The sequence below is a fragment of the Budorcas taxicolor genome, chromosome 4, assembly GCF_023091745.1.
Source record: "Budorcas taxicolor isolate Tak-1 chromosome 4, Takin1.1, whole genome shotgun sequence".
NCBI classification, from domain to species: domain Eukaryota; kingdom Metazoa; phylum Chordata; class Mammalia; order Artiodactyla; family Bovidae; genus Budorcas; species Budorcas taxicolor.
The window spans coordinates 69001492-69022859 of NC_068913.1; the positions used below are offsets into that span (position 1 = coordinate 69001492).

At 39.8% G+C, this 21368-nt stretch overlaps 1 protein-coding gene and 1 non-coding gene across 2 annotated transcripts in view; both read left to right on the forward strand.

Annotated features, from left to right (window-relative positions):
• Positions 1–13889, forward strand: part of CPVL (carboxypeptidase vitellogenic like) — a 113729-nt gene extending 99840 nt beyond the window's left edge. The window contains exon 12 of the mRNA XM_052638916.1: positions 13785–13889. Within this exon, the coding sequence (XP_052494876.1) occupies positions 13785–13889 (105 nt within the window). The remainder of the gene's footprint in view (positions 1–13784) is intronic.
• TRNAS-GGA (transfer RNA serine (anticodon GGA)) lies at positions 6157–6228 on the forward strand. The gene has a single exon. It is a non-coding gene; the product is annotated as a tRNA-Ser (tRNA).
• Positions 13890–21368: the final 7479 nt, after the last annotated feature.

A 21368-nucleotide genomic window follows, 5' to 3' on the forward strand; every position in this document is an offset into this window, starting at 1 on the left:
TGCCAGTAATATACAAGAGTTCTTATTATTCCACTGTATCACCAACTCCTGGACTTGTTTCTGGGCATCTTTCACCTGAGCTTGTGAAGTGGAAAGGGGCCTAATGTCTAACATTCATAGTCTAGCTTCCTTTTCTCTCGCTCTCATTCCCGTATTCTTCTCTGGCTATCGTCAATTAAAAGACTATAGCATCCACACCCAGTAAAAGGATGGAATGGACGTGTCATGTCTAAGTCTTAGTGCTCCTCTAGTTGGGAGATGCAGTTTTCTTTTTGGATGACCTGGGTTAATGTTGGCTATCAAAATACCCAGCTTAAAGCAATTAGAAATTTAGTCTTTCAGCACCTTTTTGCCTCAGTTTACCAACAGTGGCTTAGTATAAGAAGCAACTAATAAAAGAGACATTTCAACGTATGTCTGGATTTGCAGGCAAGCTCTGGACTACAGGGAGAAAAATCTGAATCTGTTTCTAACACTTCCATCACTTTTCCACTGAAAGAACAAGGAAATGGTTTAGCCAGTTGCTTTGCTGTGAGTCTTACCAGAAAATTAAGAATAGCTATTGGATTATAGGAGAAAAACTATTAAAAATTCCAATATATGGAGGTTGAACAACACACTTCTGAATAACCAACAAATCACAGAAGAAATCAAAATATGCATAGAAACTAATGAAAATGAAAACACAACAACCCAAAATATGTGGGACACTATAAAAGCAGTGCTAAGAGGAAAGTTCATAGCACTACAGGCATACCTCAAGAAACAAGCAAAAAGTCAAATAAATAACCCAACTCTACACCTAAAGCAACTAGAAAAGGAAGAATTGGAGAACCCCAGAGTTAGTAGAAGGAAAGAAATCTTAAAAATTAGGGCAGAAATAAATGCAAAAGAAACAAAAGAGACCATAGCAAAAATCAACAAAGCCAAAAGCTGGTTCTTTGAAAGGATAAATAAAATTGACAAACCATTAGCCAGACTCATCAAGAAGCAAAGAGAGAAAAATCAAATCAATAAAATTAGAAATGAAAATGGAGAAATCACAAGAGACAACATAGAAATACAAAGGATCATAAGAGACTACTATCAGCAATTATATGCCAATAAAATGGACACCGTGGAAGAAATGGACAAATTCTTAGAAAAGTACAATTTTCCAAAACTGAACCAGGAAGAAATAGAAAATCTTAACAGACCCATCACAAGCATGGAAATTGAAACTGTAATTAGAAATCTTCCAGCAAACAAAAGCCCAGGTCCAGACGGCTTCACAGCTGAATTCTACCAAAAATTTCGAGAAGAGCTAACACCTATCCTACTCAAACTCTTCCAGAAAATTGCAGAGGAAGGTAAACTTCCAAACTCATTCTGTGAGGCCACCATCACCCTAATACCAAAACCTGACAAAGATACTACAAAAAAAAAAACTACAGGCCAATATCACTGATGAACATAGATGCCAAAATCCTCAACAAAATTCTAGCAATCAGAATCCAACAACACATTAAAAAAATCATACACCATGACCAAGTGGGCTTTATCCCAGGGATGCAAGGATTCTTCAATATCCACAGATCAATCAATGTAATTCACCACATTAACAAATTGAAAAATAAAAGCCATATGATTATCTCAATAGATGCAGAGAAGGCCTTTGACAAAATTCAACATCCATTTATGATAAAAACTCTCCAGAAAGCAGGAATAGAAGGAACATACCTCAACATAATAAAAGCTATATATGACAAACCCACAGCAAACATTATCCTCAATGGTGAAAAATTGAAAGCATTTCCCCTAAAGTCAGGAACAAGACAAGGGTGTCCACTTTCACCGCTACTATTCAACACAGTTCTGGAAGTTTTGGTCACAGCAATCAGAGCAGAAAAAGAAATAAAAGGAATCCAAACTGGAAAAGAAGTAAAACTTTCACTGTTTGCAGATGACATGATCCTCTACATAGAAAACCCTAAAGACTCCACCAGAAAATTACTAGAGCTCATCAATGAATATAGTAAAGTTGCAGGATATAAAATCAACACACAGAAATCCCTTGCATTCCTATACACTAATAATGAGAAAGTAGAAAAAGAAATTAAGGAAACAATTCCATTCACCATTGCAACGAAAAGAATAAAATACTTAGGAATATATCTACCCAAAGAAACTAAAGACCTATATATAGAAAACTATAAAACACTGATGAAAGAAATCAAAGAGGACACTAATAGATGGAGAAATATACCATGTTCATGGATCGGAAGAATCAATATAGTGAAAATGAGTATACTACCCAAAGCAATTTACAAATTCAATGCAATCCCTATCAAGCTACCAGCCATATTTTTCACAGAACTAGAACAAATAATTTCAAGATTTGTATGGAAATACAAAAAACCTCGAATAGCCAAAGCAATCTTGAGAAAGAAGAATGGAACTGGAGGAATCAACTTGCCTGACTTCAGGCTCTACTACAAAGCCACAGTCATCAAGACAGTATGGTACTGGCACAAAGACAGAAATATAGATCAATGGAACAAAATAGAAAGCCCAGAGATAAATCCACACACATATGGACAGCTTATCTTTGACAAAGGAGGCAAGAATATACAATGGAGTAAAGACAATCTCTTTAACAAGTGGTGCTGGGAAAACTGGTCAACCACTTGTAAAAGAATGAAACTAGATCACTTTCTAACACCGCACACAAAAATAAACTCAAAATGGATTAAAGATCCAAATGTAAGACCAGAAACTATAAAACTCCTAGAGGAGAACATAGGCAAAACACTCTCCGACATAAATCACAGCAGGATCCTCTATGATCCACCTCCCAGAATTCTGGAAATAAAAGCAAAAATAAACAAATGGGATCTAATTAAAATTAAAAGCTTCTGCACAACAAAGGAAAATATAAGCAAGGTGAAAAGACAGCCTTCTGAATGGGAGAAAATAATAGCAAATGAAACAACTGACAAACAACTAATCTCAAAAATATACAAGCAACTTATGCAGCTCAATTCCAGAAAAATAAACGACCCAATCAAAAAATGGGCCAAAGAACTAAATAGACATTTCTCCAAAGAAGACATACGGATGGCTAACAGACACATGAAAAGATGCTCAACATCACTCATTATTAGAGAAATGCAAATCAAAACCACAGTGAGGTGCCGCTTCACACCAGTCCGAATGGCTGCGATCCAAAAATCTGCAAGCAATAAATCCTGGAGAGGGTGTGGAGAAAAGGGAACCCTCCTACACTGTTGGTGGGAATGCAAACTAGTACAGCCACTATGGAGAACAGTGTGGAGATTCCTTAAAAAATTGCAAATAGAACTGCCTTATGACCCAGCAATCCCACTGCTGGGCATACACACCGAGGAAACCAGAATTGAAAGAGACACATGTACCCCAATGTTCATCGCAGCACTGTTTATAATAGCCAGGACATGGAAACAACCTAGATGTCCATCAGCAGATGAATGGATAAGAAAGCTGTGGTACATATACACAATGGAGTATTACTCAGCCGTTAAAAAGAATACATTTGAATCAGTTCTGATGAGATGGATGAAACTGGAGCCGATTATACAGAGTGAAGTAAGCCAGAAAGAAAAACACCAATACAGTATACTAACACATATATATGGAATTTAGAAAGATGGCAATGATGACCCCATATGCAAGACAGCCAAAAAGACACAGATATGTATAACGGACTTTTGGACTCAGAGGGAGAGGGAGAGGGTGGGATGATTTGGGAGAATGGCATTGAAACATGTGTAATATCATGTAAGGATCGAATCGCCAGTCTATGTCCGACGCAGGATACAGCATGCTTGGGGCTGGTGCACGGTGATGACCCAGAGAGATGTTATAGGGAGGGAGGTGGCGGGGCGGGGGGGGGGGGGGGGGGGGGGGCGTTCATGTTTGGGAACGCATGTACACCAATGGTGGATTCATGTCAATGTATGGCAAAATCAATACAGTATTGTAAAGTAAAATAAAGTAAAAAAAAAAAAAAAAAAGAAGCTATAAACCAAAAAAAAAAAAGAATAGCTATTGGCAAATACGACTCACCCCGTTCTTTAGCTAGCCTTTCTTGCATTTGGTTTATAGTACCCTTCTCACTGACTTGATTTTACTCACTTCCTAGTGCTTGACACAGAAACCACAAAGAACTACTTGAAAAACACTAATTTTATACAAACCAATTAGAAAACATACAGCATTTTGGAGGACATAAAAAAATTGGCTATACTACGTTATGATTTCTTAAGTGAAACAGTTTTTGCTTTGTGGTGTTTTAAGAAAAGCCACAAATTTTGAAAGATGCTGTTCAGGAACACTCTGAATATGTGTTTTAACTTGTTGTTTAAACTTTTTCCTTTTAAATAGCCTCCTTAGCTGGTCTTAACTAGTATTCTTCCTCTCCAACCTACCCTTCTCTTTGTGCTTTTTCCAGAATGTAAGTCCAATCCAGTTTTATCCTTGTCTAAAATCTTTCACTAACTCCCTGAAGAATGAAGTCCGAACCCTATACACACATAAGTAAGGCTACTTGATCTGGCCTCTGCTTCCTTCCCCAACCTGGATTCTCACTCTCCCTCTTTCTTAATTAGAATCCTGAAAAACAAAGCAAAACATGTTATAGTTCCCCAAACATACCTTACTATTTTGTCAGCCAGTAATTCCCATGGGATTCCCTCTGCTTTTCATACCAGGCCCTTCTTCCTCCTCCAACTGCCTGGAAAACCCCCATTTGCTTTTCAGAGCTAAATGCCAGTATCACTTCTAGGAAGCCCTTTTCCCAAAATTCCTCCTTTTCTGCATCTCTATGTACAGCTCCTGTTGTAGGCACCCCCCTGGGGTTTCATTTACCTTTCTCCCCTATTTGACATGGAGCTCCTTGAGGACAGGAATGATATCTGACTTATGTTTGTAGCAAGCCCCTTAGCACAGTTCCTAGCACCCAGGAAATTTCAGTGAATTAGAATTAAAATCAAGTTGGCCCCTACCTTATGCCCACACCCCTCTCACTACTGTGTGTATTCAAATACTACAGTTCTCAAGGAATGTAGTAGTGGCTCACCACTTGTACACACCAGAATTTCTTCTAGGAAATAGACTAGACATGCTGAGATAATGAATAGTTCAAAACAATTCCCATCTAGCAAAAGGATGCATTGTTTATGTCCACCGAAGACTATTTCCTTTCTGTGTTACATAAAAGAAAAACGGAGAAATATTTTGGGCAACAAAGATTTATGGAAGGAGTTGTAGAAGTTTCATTATCTCAGTGGCTGACAAGTGTGTCCTCTCCAAAAAAAATTGAATTCTCGGTATTTGATGATTTTTTTTTTCCCTTTTCTTAAAAAAAACACACACACACAGAGCTTGCTTCCTGAAAACAAAGGAAATAATAAACAATAGCAACTCCCAATTTTACTCTGACTATTTGCCAAGAGTCGGTTTAGTTCATGTGATTCTATTTCATTAGAGAGGACTGATTAGCATAAAAAGAATGCTTCTAAATTAAGCTACCCAAATATGCACTTAGTTAATACTCAGGGAGCTAATTTATTGTTATCTAAAATATAAATTGGATAGCAGATCTATTTGCTGAGGTATAAAGCTAAGCAATGATGCATAATTTTCTCTTAGCTGCTAAGTTTTTTTTTTTTTAATAACCTATTGAAATTTAACAGAGAACCATTTCATTATGGAAAGTGAATAAATACTAAGAAGGCTAACATTTAAAGTATTATCCACACGTGGAGAATGGGTTTTAAAAATTAATGATATTTGAGGAACAAAGGGAATTGGGGTTTGCTTTTTAAACAGTAACTTTTTGTTGTTTTAATTTGAAGTTTAACCAGATTTACTTATCTGGTTGCTTACAGGAACCAAGTTGCTTATGGGAATATTAAATGGAGCCAACATGGTACAGTGTAGAGTGGGTAGAGAAATGAAGGAACAAAATAAGGTTGTGTTGCGATATTGCTGCGTTGTCAGCTGGACTAAGGGCACTATTTTTGCCTGCACTCTTTGGTTTATCAGTAAAGACGGTGTAGATTGGAAGCAGGCAAATATTACTATTCTTGTTGTTCAGTCGCTAAGTCATGTCTGACTCTTTTTGCAACCTCATAGGCTTCCCTGGTGGCTCAGAGGTTAAAGCATCTGCCTGGAATGCAGGAGACCTGGGTTCAATCCCTGGGTTGGGAAGATCCCCTGGAGAAGGAAACAGCAACCCACTCCAGTACTCTTGCCTGGAGAATCCCATGGAGGGAGGAGCCTGGTAGGCTACAGTCCATGGGGTCACAAGGAGTCGGACACGACTGAGTGACTTCACTTCACTTCACTTCAGACTGTGGCCCACCAGGTTCCTCTGTCCATGGGATTCCCCAGGTAGGAATACTGGAGTGGGTTGCCATTTCCTTTTCCAGAGGATCTTCCCAACCGAGGGCTCAAACCCACATCTCCTGCATTAGCAGAGATTCTTTACCACTGGGCCACCAGGAAAGTCCATTAATATTCTTACCTTCTTGCAAATATTTAAAACCCAGCCCATCTGATATCCTGAGCCAAGGTTTCAGAGATTTGGGCCTTATAATTTACGTATTTGAATGAATATTTCTTTTGTTTTGGGAAAGAGGAAGAATGGCCTAAGATTTCATGTTTCCCCAGGAGAGTCAAAGTATCAGAGAACCAGTGGTCTGAGGTAAACTAGCTTGGAGAGGAAGGGAGACCCGGATCTCTAGTGCTTGCTGATTTCCATGGTGTAAGCTGTCCCACCATGGCTGATTTCAGGGTACCAACATGATGTCTCTGAATGTGAAGTAGATCAGCAATGTGCTCATTAATCCAATCTCCTGAGCCAGTGGAAAAGAACTTCAGCCCACCACTGCTGGAGCCAACCCGCACTGCTGTTTGCAGGAAGCCAGATTTTGGCAAGTTGGCTGGCCCTTGTTTCCATGTTACCCAGCAGACAGTGAGTCAGGATCTAAGTCCTCACACCACTCCTGGCAGAGAGCATTTGCTGCTCTAACCTCTGCCCTCTCCTCCACTCTCAGTCTCTCCTCCAAAAGAAAACTACAAACTGTATGTAGCTCATAAAGTTAGATATTGAGGAAGGTAATTAATGAACTGGATTGTGCTTTTTATTCCCTTGTGGATATCAAGTATAAAAACTGGACATGAAGGAAGTAAAAATTTGATTACTTTTTAACTGCATCAAATCCTGTGTTATAAAGTGTGTTCTTAAAAGGCAAAAAAGACAGTGGCTTTTTGCCATTCTGCTAAGACAAGTAAGGTCTTGCTTGCTTGACATTTCTGTGTGGAGAGAAAAGGGTGTTTGGCATTGCATGTGGTGAAAGCGGGTGGAGGGAAAGAATGGGATGGATCTTGATGTTGGCAGGCTTAAGGGATACAGTTTGCTCTAGACAGGTAAGCATATTGACAAAGGTTTGATTTCTTATTTAAGTTGCTTCCTTACTTTAATTGGGACCTTCTTTCCCATGGAAGGAAGGATTTATAGCATGGAAATAAAAGAAGCCTGGAAGAGAAATACATCCCTTCCTAAAGAAAATATTGTGATCTATCTTTCTGAAAAAGTATAGTAATAAAGTTTACAGTTCTTAGTAACTTCTAATCTTTCTCTGCTCTTAAAAGGAAAACATAGTCTGTTGACTATTAAAATTCAGATAATGACACTCTGGTTGAGTGCTTATTATTTGCCTATATGCTACGTGGTACGAGCTTAATATGCATCTGTGGACTGAGTGCCATGGGATGTTTTATATGCACTGTTTCTCTGAATTCTCACAGAAAGGTTACTTTTCTTATGGTGACTAACCATTCCAGATTTCAGCATTAGCACTAAAGGCTCTATGCTCCTAATAACTTCTCAGTCCTGGGTAAACTGAGACAATTGGTTGCCTTAATTCCTATCTCCATTTTACAGATGGGAAAATAGGGATAATTAAGTCATTGTGCCCAAGTCACAGAACTAGGCTCAAACCTAGATCTGCTGACTCATGATTCCATGACCTTAAGTTTTTATTGTTGTTTTTAATAGTGGCATTGGTTTGGCACATGCTATTAATGTGTCATAATGAAAAGTAGAAATCCTAAATTATGATTTTGTTTCAATTGATTAAGTTAGATGGTGCACCTGGAAAGCACCTTGGAACTGTAAGGTAGCACCGAAGTTATGTATTGACTACTCTAGAAATGATGCTGCTGCTGTGGCTACATTTACATCAGCTAAATTCGTCTATGGGGTCGCACAGAGTCGGACACGACTAAAGCGACTTAGCAGCAGTAGCAGCAGCAAAGCACCTTTTTGCCTCCATAATCATTTGCTATAGTAGAACTTACAGTGGTAAATGTGAAGGAGTCTTCCCAGAGTGTTGTGGGAGCAACACTGAGCCTTGATCTTGGCTTTTTTTCTTTTATTGAAAGTGATTTGCCTCACTCTTTTGTTATGAGGTGGCTGCTAGCAAGCTTTGGCTTGTTTTTTATTGTTATTCCCAAGTACCTTTTCTTTTTAGTATACATTTTAGTTGAATGCCTATTTATTTAACTTATACTCAGGGTTCATCTCTGAAAGTGAAAAGGTAAACATTTGTAAATGTGGAATGGAATAAAAATAATAAAAGAACTTTAATGTAAGTCACAAACAAACAAGATGATCTTGAGTGTCTCCATCAATCTGTAGTAGAAAACAAGAACTAAAAATCTGTCCTCTTTAAAATAAATAATAAAAATTTTTTTGAAAATAATAATTCTCTGTATAACTTAAGATTAATCCTTAATTTTAAGGTATTTATTAGAATAAATTCCTTTAAAGTGAAAAAAGAATGAACTGCTGATGAGAAATGGCAGAAGGACTTTGTGGCTGTGGATGAAATCTTAAATTTTGATTTTTGGAATCGAGTGGGAGAAGGTAGGTAAGACTTAAATCAAGACACCCAAGCTCCAGCCTGACACTGTCACTCACAAGCTGTATGGCCTGAAGTCAGGCACCAAAACCTCCTCTGTGAATCAGAGGAGAGGGAAACTAATCTGGATGAACTCTCAGATTCTCGCGCTCTACTAAATGAAGTGGTAAGGGTGATGTTAGCCACTTGCCTCATGGTGATGTCAGGAAGATGTGTTCTAAAGCCAGGGTTGGCCAACTCTGCCTCTCTGCCTGTGGCACACAAGCCAAATGGCACCTCACTCCAGTACTCTTGCCTGGAAAATCCCATGGACAGAGGAGCCTGGTGGGCTGCAGTCCATGGGGTCGCTAAGAGTTGGACACGGCTGAGCGACTTCACTTTCACTTTTCACTTTCATGCATTGGAGAAGGAAATGGCAACCCACTCCAGTGTTCTTGCCTGGAGAATCCCAGGGACGGGGGAGCCTGGTGCGCTGCCGTCTATGGGGTCGCACAGAGTCAGACACGACTGAAGCGACTTAGCAGCAGCAGCAGCAGCAATGTTTGAAAAAAAAGAATATGATTTTTGTTTCACATAACAGTTGTATGAAGTTCTAATTTCAGTGTCCAGTTTTATTGGCACACAGCCGCAGTCATCCAAAAATAAAAAAAGAAATCTGTCCTCTTTCACCTGCCTCCTGACCTGCTTTGGCCGTGTGCCTCTTGGTTAATAACCAAGCTCCATGTTTCAGAAGCCTGGAATGGGAAGGATGTTCATGTGTTGGGGAGCAGGGAGAGAGTTTTCCACTTAACTTTATTCCTGATTAATCACTAATTTTTCAGGTTCAACCCCAACGTCCCTCTTCTCTCGCCTTCTTACCATCTCTGCTTCACATCATTTCTCACCTGAACAGCTAGTCTCCTAACTTGCCTCCTTGCCCCAGTATCATTTCCTTCATACCAGCCCCCTCAGTGGCTATGAAGTCATCTTCCTTTAATGCAGATCTGAGCATATCACTATTCTGCTTAAACCTCTCAAGAATATACCCAGAATAGGCAACAAAAACATAGAAACAAAAAGTAGGTTAGTGATTGTCAGAGACTGGCAGGGAGACAGGAATGGAAAGTGATTGCTAATGGGTACAGGTTTCCTTTGCAGTGATGAAAATATTCTGCAACTGGATAGTGGTGATGGTTGCTCAACATTGAGAATATATTAAACGTTACTGAATTGTTCATAGTAAAATGGTTAGAGTGATAATTTTATGTTATGTGTATTTTAACACACACACACAAATCCTGTATGAAAAGGTCGGTGGATCCCAGCAGCATGTCATATGGGGTTTACCTGTTCAGCTGCTCCTTCTGCTTTCCTTCTAATTCCTCATAACCGGAACTCCTTTCAGATTCTTGCATGTGCAATGCAGTTTCATGCCCCACTGTTTCTGAACGCAGTTTCCTGTCTTTACTCCATCTCTTTCCCCCTCCCCACTCACCATTGTCTGTCCAGTGATCTGCTCCTCCTTGACCCCCCTTGAAGTCTCCCATGACACATCTGTGTCAACACACCCATTGTGAATTTCCCCTTATATTTCATCTCAAAAGGCACAGTTGAGAAATCTTTATCGCCCGGTCCATGTTTCTAGTTCCATGGAGAACCATATTCTTTTCTGAAACATAAAGTGGAATGAAACTTTAAAGTGTTTCGTATAACCCTTTTAAAATTCATGACCTCTGGAACACATGAGTTTAGCAGTTTCAGTTCTAATGTGAAAGCACCCAAAATATCCAGTTTCTGGTGATGAGACCATTTCTATCCAGGGAGCCTCAAGATTAGTCTGGTCACATTTAAATATATAATCATGGCCCTGTCACATACACACCTCTAAAAACTCTGGAGTGGTTTGTGTCCTTGATTTGTGAGTGGTGAGTGGCTTGGCTATTACAACAGAGTGGTTTATTTTTTCAGCACTCATAAATTCATTTTTGAGGTTAACTTCAGGAAAATGCTATATGGGAATCTGCTAGAGAACATACTTTGAGAATTTTGTGGCATGTGAAAAAGACTTTGTTCTTAAATGAGCTTTTCTTTCCAATCTTAATGACACCATTTATGATGTCATTTGGTCATTACGTATGGCAGCTCAGAACTGGATCAAGGATCAGGCAAGTCATTGAGAATAAGAATTGTAACACCTAACCCCTGTCACTGTCATCTCTTCTTCGCTACTTGATTATCATGGATGTAGAAGGGTGTGTGTGTGTGTGTGTAGAAGGGTGTGTGTGTGTCTGTGTGTGTGTGTATATAAACACCAGGAGAGCAGATGATTAGAAAAAAATACACTAAGGTGAGGTCATTAGTAGATGTTACACAAATTTTTCTTTGTGATTTCCCTTGATGTAAAAACAGAACAACCTGCCACAAAATAGGAAGTTCTTTTAAATAGAGGTCCTCAAAGAGTAGTCTTTGGACCAACAGCACCAGAATTACTGTGCAATTGTTAGAAGTGCAAATTCTTAGTCCCTGGCTGGGACCTTCAGAACTGGGAGGTCTAAGGGTGAGAACCTAGCAATTTACTTTAACAAGCTTGGGTAATTTTATTCCCCTTTAGGTTTGAGAACGACTGTTTTAAACAACTCCCTTAAACCAAGATTTTTATGCTAATGTAGGAACACGATGTTCTACGTTAGTTATGTTGGTTACATGAATTTTGATCTTACATTTTCAATAGAGATAATTATTGGAAGAATAATTACAACAACTAATATTTCTCAAGAACCATCCCAGGCCAGGCACTGTGCTGTGTTCCATGGATATCATTCCTTTAATTCCTTATACAGCTATCTCAGGACATAATATTTCATTCCCTGTTGTACCGTTAAGAAAACTGAAACACAGAGATGTTAAGTTGCTTGCCCAAGGTCATATAGTTTGCGGTGCCTCTGGTCAAGCTCCTGTCCTCCGACTCCCAAGCCCAGGCCATGAAGCACTGTGCTAGCCCTCCATTAGCAGTAGCCCTGGTCGGGGAGGGAGGCAGGATGACCTTTAGCTCCTGAGTATTCAGTTTCTTACTGTTCTGGACGATTGCTGCCAAACTCATTTCCAGCTGAAGCAGCTGGGTTTTGTCATAAACACGACTTTGCTGTGTCCTCAGCTGAGCTGAAGTTGCATGAAAATCGCTCATCTGATTCCTGCCAAGGCTGGAGGACTGGATGGGAAGCCACAAGAGGAGAATTCTAGCCTGGGGTCGTGGGGGCAGCAGAAGTCTTTCTCCAGGGTCACGTGCTTGGGCTCCTGTCACAGATGCGTTCACTTTTGGTCTGTGACAAAGAAGGGAACATGCTGGGTTTCCAAATGCAAGCTGGAACACAAATGTAGATGGGCATTGCTGTCATAGCAGCAAGGCACAGCTGACTGCTGGTGGAGGGTAGCATGAAGCAGTTGTCTCCAAAGGCCAATGAGGGGTAAGTCCATCTCATAGTCCTTGCTGCTGCTGCTGCTAAGTCGCTTCAGTCATGTCGGACTCTGTGCAACCCCATAGACGGCAGCCCACCAGGCTCCCCGGTCCCTGGGATTCTCCAGGCAAGAACACTGGAGTGGGTGCCATTTCCTTCTCCCTCATAGTCCTTAACTATCTCAAAAGTATGTGGAGAGATGGGTGAAACATTCTGTGACCAAGCCGTAAAGTTCCCTTCATAGTAAGAAATTATTGTGAAAGTACTGGAATTTGACTTAAAACACTAGTGTTTACCTCAGAAGCCAGGGTTCTAGCTACTTCCCCCACTTAACAATTGTATGACCTGGTTGTTGTTGTTGAGTCACTCACTAAGTCATGTCCGACTCTGCAACTTCATGGACTGTGGCCCACCAGGCTCCTCTGTCCATGGGATTCTCCGGGCAAAAATACTGGAGTGGGTTGCCATTTCCTTCTCCAGGGGATCTTCCCGACCCAGGGATCAACTGGCATCTCCTGCATTGCAGGCAGATTCTTTACTGTCTGAGCCAATAGGGAAGCCACCGGAGAATCCCACTGTATGTCAATTTTACACAGAATTTGGGAGGAGTATACTGACATCCCCATCTTACTCTGAAATGTGTCAAGAAGAAAAGGTGGATTAATAGATGGGCAGTGAGATGCAGCTGTAAGAAAACGAGTAAAGTGTTAATGAGAGTATCTAAATGGTGTGTATATGAAATTCTTTCAAATCTGCTATATGTTTGAAAATGTTTTATAAAAAAATCTTGGAAAAATAGAATTCTAATTTTTTGCTGCTCAAAAAAATTTTAGGCCTTTTAAAATTTCAGGTGTCAAGTTCTTTTTTGTTGTTGTTTTAATTTTTTTGAGACTCAAAATATCTCCTTTATTACTGGTAAAGACTAAGGTAGAAGGTGTAATTAAGGTAAAAGGTGTAGCTTAGTGTGAAGGCCAATGGACCAGCTTACCGAACGGTAGAATTAGGTACATTTCTCTACCTAGTCGCAACCAGAGCTGGTCTAGGGTAGGTCTCCCAACCTCAGGCCCCTAACAAGGTAAGAGTTACAGCATAGCATGGAGAAGCAGACAGCTCCCACCTAAAAAAAGACAAAGAAAAATTTTCCAGTTTCATACACATGAAAGATGGATGCAATTTGGTATAAAATCAAATAACTACACAATTTGAAAACTTTCTTACCTTAAGGTACCTATTATTAATGCTATCAAAAGCAGACAATCAGCATATCCAAAAGCATGGGCCGATACACTATGTTCTTTATTTCATGTAAGCTTTAAGAACATTTTAATCCAAATTAAAGGTTTCCATGTATTTAGAATATCCAGTTTTCTAAATTTCAGTTTTTCTTCTGTTTTTCTTCTTTAAGGTAATTGTTCGAGGTGGAGGCCACATTTTGCCCTATGACCAGCCTCTGCGATCTTTTGACATGATTAATCGATTCATTTTTGGAAGAGGATGGGATCCTTATTGATGGATAAGCTGCTTTCCTAAAGGAGACCATCATGGCTTTTAATCTTTGAAAAGAAAATTTTTAAGACATAAAATGTTACATAAATAACAAAATTATCCTTTTAAAACTGCAAAATGTTCCTCATCAATAAAAATTATCCTTAAAACAAATGAGGCTCTGTTTTGGGGGAGAGATGGTTCATTACAAAATTAACTGTAAGAAAATGTTGTGCATGAGTGAGAATTACATCATTTATCTTAACGGGTACAAAGAATGGATTCTGAGACACCAATTCAGATAGAAATGGATAAATAAATGGGATGTTGGGGCCTTGAATAAGAACTTTAACTTCCTTCTCTAATGATGTGAAAAGTGCAATAAATGAATAGAGTTGTAACTATCTTGTTCTGTAAATAACAGAAAAGTTTATCATACCATGTATCTGAAGGTGTTGCATAAATATTAGATAAGGACATCTGAATTATCATTCCAAATGAATAGATGAACTTATAATAGTGGTGAGAAAGGGACTTCAGAATGTAGAAAGTCTTAGCAAGAAAGGTGGCTTGCAATTCTTTGAATTAAAAATCTTATATGTAAAAGAAATAATGTATCTGTATCTACTTATTGATGATAAGCAGAGAATCTTATTCAGAGAACATACTAAATCTTTGCCTATTCTTTCTTTGTTCTCTTTTTTTTTTTTAGTTCATAGGTTTATTTTAAGTATGCACATTTATCAAACAGACTGCAGGCCATATTAATTATGAGCTGTTTTTACCTTGAGTTTTAAATTCTGTACTTCTTTAGCCAAATAAGGAATAACCTAATTTTGTATAATTGTTGGAATATAAAAAAAAATGAGATCCTCTTGCATCAAAATACATTTATAAATATGCATACATTAGTAACTTTCCAACTAAAATACCACATCTCGGCACATCTTTCCTATTTATGCATTTATACATCACATGATCACATCTCTAATTCCACAGCACATTTGCCTTTTTCCACATCATTTCCCCCTCATATTACCCATCTATGAATTGGCTCACTGGGGAACTTAAATTTTAAAAAGTCAAAGCCTATTCTCGCTGCGAATATTTTATTGAGTTCTTTTAATATCTCATTTCATTCAGGATTGAGATTTTCCTTTTTTAAATATACATGTTGTTCACTGTGCCCATATACTATAAGACCTCAAATGGAACATTCTCATCAAAAGCAAATTTTTATTATTGCAGAGAATAATTTGGAGGAAGTGTGCACAAAGTTTTGCATATAGTGCCACCAGCAAGTTAAAATTGTTGCATTTGGTCCCAATAACATGTGATGGAAAGGGCAACAACTGGGTATGAGAGACCTAGAATCTCGTTCCAGGTGTATCACACATGCAATGGATGTTTTTGGATAAGTTATCTCACTATACTATCCTCTCAAAGTCTCAAAGAAAGTAGCCAGAAGAGATTTCTGAGGTTCCTTCCAGCTCAGGTATCATTGTCAAAGTGACTATTTCACCAAGGAAGCCTCATTATTAGTGGGTTCTATATTTGCATCACTAACTAATTAAAATTGATCTGTAATCCTCAAATCAATACTTGCTCACTTTGTGGTCATGCATGAGTATGTGCAGAGTGATGAAAAATTTGAGTTACCCAATCGGCACATTCTCAGCAGAGGGCAAATGAGGCAACATTGCCTTCTTGTTTCAGCTCTCCTAATGTAAACACATGTCCTTTTGGCAGTCTGTTCAGTGCCACATTTTCTGCATCTTTGTGCTTTTTTGTTGGTGATTTTGCTGTTTAAAAGGGCTCCCATGCATAGTGCTGAAGTGCCGTCTAGTGTTCTTGAGCACAAGAAGGCTATGATGTGCCTTATGGAGAAAAGCGTGAGTTAGATTTTGTTTAGGCATGTGTTGTATGCTGTTGGCCATGAATTTAATATTATTGCAGCAACAATATATGTTAAATAAGGTTTCTTTAACACACATAAAACAAGGTTACCTAATGTTTGGTTGAGCCAAATGTTGTGATCAGAATCTATTAAGAAACAAATCCTGCATTTCCCTGGAAGAGGTGTTTCAGAACTAATTCAGTGTTTAGGGAGACGTTATAGAAAATACCTATAGTGAACAGAGAGAATGGACTGTTTTTATGGAACACTTAAGAGTAGGGATCAACACAAAATCGTTGCTTAATAAATGGAAGTGGCCAGACATTGTCATTTTGACCATCTACCTGCCTCAGGCACTGGGACTGGGCCAGTGGGGACTGCTGAGGACAACTTGCCAGACCTTCCCAGAACAACCCTAGTGAAGTCCCTTGAGGAGACAGTGCTGTGGAGACTGAGTCTGGGAGGTATTTTCATTAAAAGAAGGAAGGAAGGACTTCCCTGGTGGTCCAGGGGTTAGGAATCCATGCTTCCATTGCAGCAGGTATAGGTTCCATCTTTAGGTCAGGAACTAAGATCCCACATACCATGTGGTGTGGCAAAAAAGAAAGAAGGAAGAGAGGGATAGTTCACAGAGTAAAGAACAAAATAAAGCTTTTTTGAATTTAATAGGAGAGAGTCCTTTGTGGAGAGAATCTCCAAGTGGGGTACACATCCTCCATGGGATACATCAGTTCATTAAGGTGCCCTCCCTTAGTCCAGACAAGAGGCAGGCAGAGGGTCTCACATGGCTGCGGTTACTGCAAGCAGACAACTTACAGAGAGAGAGGGAGTTGCGGTGAGGACAGGTGAGGCGTCTTCTCATGCTTCTGGGTCCAGCGCACCGCCAGTGATTGCCTGCAGAATATTAACCATGCCAAAGTTCACATGCCTGTGGGTGTTATCAATGTGGTTCATTTCATAAAAACAAAGTCTTCAGCTAGGAGGAACTTTATAACTCTTCACCACGCGATGGGGAGTGGCCACGTACTCACAAGCTGTCTCAGGGCAGTGTATTTAAAGAAACTGTAGAACTGAGCATGGGTCTGGCATTCTTTCTTTCTTTCACAAAAAGACAAGGGTTGCAGATGAGCAAGTGGCTATTGTTAACATGTCATCTAAGTGAAAGTCGCTCAGTCATGTCCAACTGTTTGCGACCCCAAGGACTACACAGTCCATGAAATTCTCCAGGCCAGAACACTGGAGTGGGTAGCCTTTCCCTTCTCCAGGGGATCTTCTCAACCCAGGAATTGAACCCAGGTCTCCTGAATTGCAGGCAGATTCTTTACCAACTGACCTATCAGGGAAGCCCCAATATGTCATCTAGCACATTTTTTTTAAGCAAAGTACTAATAGTACGCCCTAAGTCGAAGTGATACTTCAACATTTAGTGAGAAAGTAATTTCTTTCCAAAAGAAATTTAATCTATGGCAAAAGCATTTTGAAAACAGATGTTTGGAAATGTTCCCATTTACTCTGTGTGTATTACCAAAAAAAAAAAAAAAACCAAACCCTTAACTCAGGAAAAATTTCAACAAATGTCTTTACATAAAAGATGGTATTGAAAAATGCATGTTGGGAGTTAATAAAGCTTATCTAATGAGGTATTATTTCCTTTTGGATCTACATCTCTGTAATGTGTCTTTTTCAGCTCTGATGGACTTTGAAACCAAGTATCAAAATATACTGAACATATAACTAGACAGTTGAATGTTATCTCACAAAAGGATCACCCAAAATTTTCAGATATGACAAAGCATATTCAACACATTGATCCTATTAAAAATACTAATAGTAATATTTTAGAAAGCACAAATATTTTGTACTAATCAAATAAAAATTTAAAAATTAAGTGTTCAAATTTTCATCCTTATTTTATTTTCTATTTTAATATTTCATAATATAAATGTTACTAGTAATTAGTAAATTAATATTTCATAATATAAATGTTACTAGTGACATGGTTATACTTTATAAAGGAGTGAATAATTACATATTTTTTGTGTGCCTTAGGAAATTTTTTAATGATAGGGGAGACAAAGCATAAAGGTTTGGAGAACACTGAGAGGACAGAAAAAGTCTAAATTTAGCAGTGGCCTTAAACTATGCACCGATTTTATTAAGTTAAATTATGTTTCATTTACAAGAAAGGGAGAAAGAAGGGGGAAAGGAACAAAGGGAAATAAACAAATAAAGATGGGAGGGAGGGAGAGAGATACACACACAGAAGTTTTTAAAGGAACAGAGAGCACCTTTGGCTTCCCTGGTGTCAAGAAGGGACCGTCTTGGCTCAGTGTCGTCAAGAACCCACCTGCCAATGCAGGAGATGCGGGTTCAATCCCTGGGTCATAAAGATCCCCTGCAGAGGGAAATGGCTACCCACTTCAGTATTCTTGCCGGGGAAGTCCCATGGACAGAGGAACCTGGCAGGCTACAGTCCATGGGGTCACAGAGTCGGACATGACTTAGTGACTAAACAACACAACGGGAAAGATAAATAAGAAACCAATACCAGTAAGCAAGGAAGGACTACATGTTGCTGGGCATGGGTGGGAGGGAGACAATTTTCTAAAGTATATTTTGATTTTTATACCATTTTGTGCTTATGTTACTTAGTCGCTCAGTCGTGTCCAACTCTTTGCAACCCCATGGACTGTAGCCTATCAGGCACCTCCGTCCATGGGATTTTCCAGGCAAGAGTGCTGGAGTGGATTGCCATTTCCTTCTCCAGGGGATCTTCCCGACCCAGGAATCGAACTCAGGTCTCCCGCATTGCAGGCAGACGCTTTACCTTCTGAGCCACCAGGACTTAGATGTTACTTATGTAAATATTAAAAATCTGGTCCCAGGAATCTCAGAGAAATAACTTCTTTCTGTGTTAGCAGAACCCAGAGGATAGGCCCTGTGGACTAAACCTGCTCAGCAGAAGGCCAGAGGGAGTATTGGGGTTCCCTGGGCAGCCTGACAGTAGAGAGGAAATGGTGCCAAAAATTCAAGAAAAGGAGGGGGGCTCAAGGAGGTAAAAAAGGGAGACTCTGGCCACATGTTGGCTGAGATCAGAGAAATTTAGAAGTGCAGAATCTTTAACTAGAAGCAATGTTAGCCCTGCCCTCCCCACTCCCACTACACAGAAAGTATGGGAGGTTTGCTTAGTGCTATAGTTGCATTGTGCTGGTGGGCTGGGGTAGGGAGTGAGTTGATTTGATCTTTGAATTACAAATATCAACAGGCAGAAAAGCACTTCTGTTGAAAAGGAATCTATTGGGAGGCCCATAAGTAGGTCTGGAAGGCCTAGCCTCAACCTCTGACATTGTTACCACGTGGTGAAATAGGCATTCCCTGGAGGTTCACTTCAGCTGTAGATACCCAATTCTGCGAAATCAGAAGTAACAATAACAGCTACCCTTTTTAAGCCTCTAACATGTACTGGATGTTCACCAAGACATCACCAGGTAGATGGTTTTCCCATTTCACAGAGGAGGTCATGGAACTTCATTGTTACAAAGAGACTTGCCTGAGTTCCTACAGCCAATGGCAGAGCCAGTCCAGATTCAAACTCAAATGTCTCTCCTTAAACTCCATCCTCTCTCCATGAAGAAGGCACCCTGCCTCTTGATCCTGAAGTTCTTTCTCATCTGATAACATCGACGGGTAAGTATCAGGTGAGCCCACTGGGGGTTAGGGTGTATACCAGCATTAAAAATGTGCTTCATTTTAAACATTACATATACCAGTTATTGGAAACTAGATGCTGTATCTGCTCCACCCAAGAGGAACTAGTTTAAATTTGAATCCTGCTTCTCTGGAAAGTATTAAGAGCTTTCATATGATTACTTATTTGTGTGAAGTTCTTCGGCCATCTTTTCTCATGCTACACAAACATGGTAGATAAGGCCAGAAACCAAAGACAGACCCTGAGACAGACTACTTGACTTGAGTCTTGATTTGTTTTGGAAAGTTTCTGGCATTCCCTTTCTTTCTTCTTGTGAACTTGGAAAAGACCCCTCCTCTTACTGCTGATGATACATGGGCCACGGCTGTGTCGATCTTTATGCCACGTAAGCTGCTGGTTCTAAGCTCAGAAACCATTTCATTCTTCATGCTGAACCCTTTCAGGGTCACTCTTGTCCATGGGACTAGCTGCAAAGATGAGTGATAGGGGCCCATTCAACTCCATCATCACACAGGAAGTTTGTATCCTGGGATGAAATACAGCTACCAGGACAGATGTGTTTACTTTTCTTGCATACGGTAATGGTTATTGCTATTATAATTTAGGAGATTTAAAAAACATCCAGAAAACAAACCTGAGAGTGATTGATTCCGCTGCCCCTAAGACAAGGAGTCAGGAATTGAAAGCAGTCCGCTGTGATTTACATCCTCTCAACCCCAAGGAAAGACATCTGTTCAATCATTTTACAGGGATTTTTGGCAACTTCAGGAGTGTGACGTGGGCTGTCTACATTCTCCTGGGACTCTGCAGTTGAGTAGAAGAGGCCAGGCCTCTGGTTGCTGTTCAAACTGATTTAACAGGAAAATTCATTGCATCCAGCCAGATCTTCTGGGTCAATGTTACTCTTTTTCTTAAATCTTTAATTTGAAAACTGTTCATTGTAAAAGTTAAGTAAAAAACATCCCTTCCCCAACCCCACACTGTACCAGTAGTGACCACTGATAACGCATCCCAGGCTAAGGGAGGGTGGGCTACCTTGAATCAGTATCACCAAGACTGCGCCCAATGGGGGAAGACAACTACCTCCCCACTTCAAGAAAAACAAAACAAGATGTTGTTACTAGAAGAAAGGAAGCTTGAACACCAGGCAGTCAAGAGCCAAAAAATGTCTGCCATGTATAGAAGTCAAAGCTCAACAAAAATAGTAAAGCAAGCCTCAACATTTTGACATGCAGTAGGAATGTGTTGCTTCAGTCATGTCTGATTCTTTGCAACTCTATGGACCATAGCCTGCCAGGCTCCTCTGTCCATGGGATTCTTCAGGCAAGTGCAGTAGGAAATACACATTGGTAGTTTTCTTAATTTCCCAATGAATATTTATAATCAAAACTCACATGTACCTTGTAATTTTTACTGATACTTAAATTTTTTTTTACATGAATCCAAGGGGAGAAAAGAAGTAAGTGGCCGACAGAATTGAAGAGCGGGAGAGGGAAGTATTGTGTGAAAAGTGAAAGTTGCTCAGTTGTGTCTGACTCTGCAACCCCGTGGACTATACAGTGCATGGAATTCTCCAGGTCAGAATACTGCAGTGGGTAGCCTTTCCCTTCTCCAGGGGATCTTCCCAATGCAGGGATCGAACCCAGGTTAGAACCCAGGTTTCCCATGTTGCAGGTGGATTCTTTACCAGCTGAGCCACAGGGGAAGCTGAAGAATACTGGAGTGGGTAGCCTATCCCTTCTCCAGCATATCTTCCTGACCCAGTGTGAAGAGAACTGGAAAATCCAGCTACTCATCTCCACACAATGAACAGAAGTTCACCAGGATCCCTGACCCCATTACAGCTGCTATCATGGTTGCACTAAGATGCGTCATACTACACCTCTGGTGACAGGACC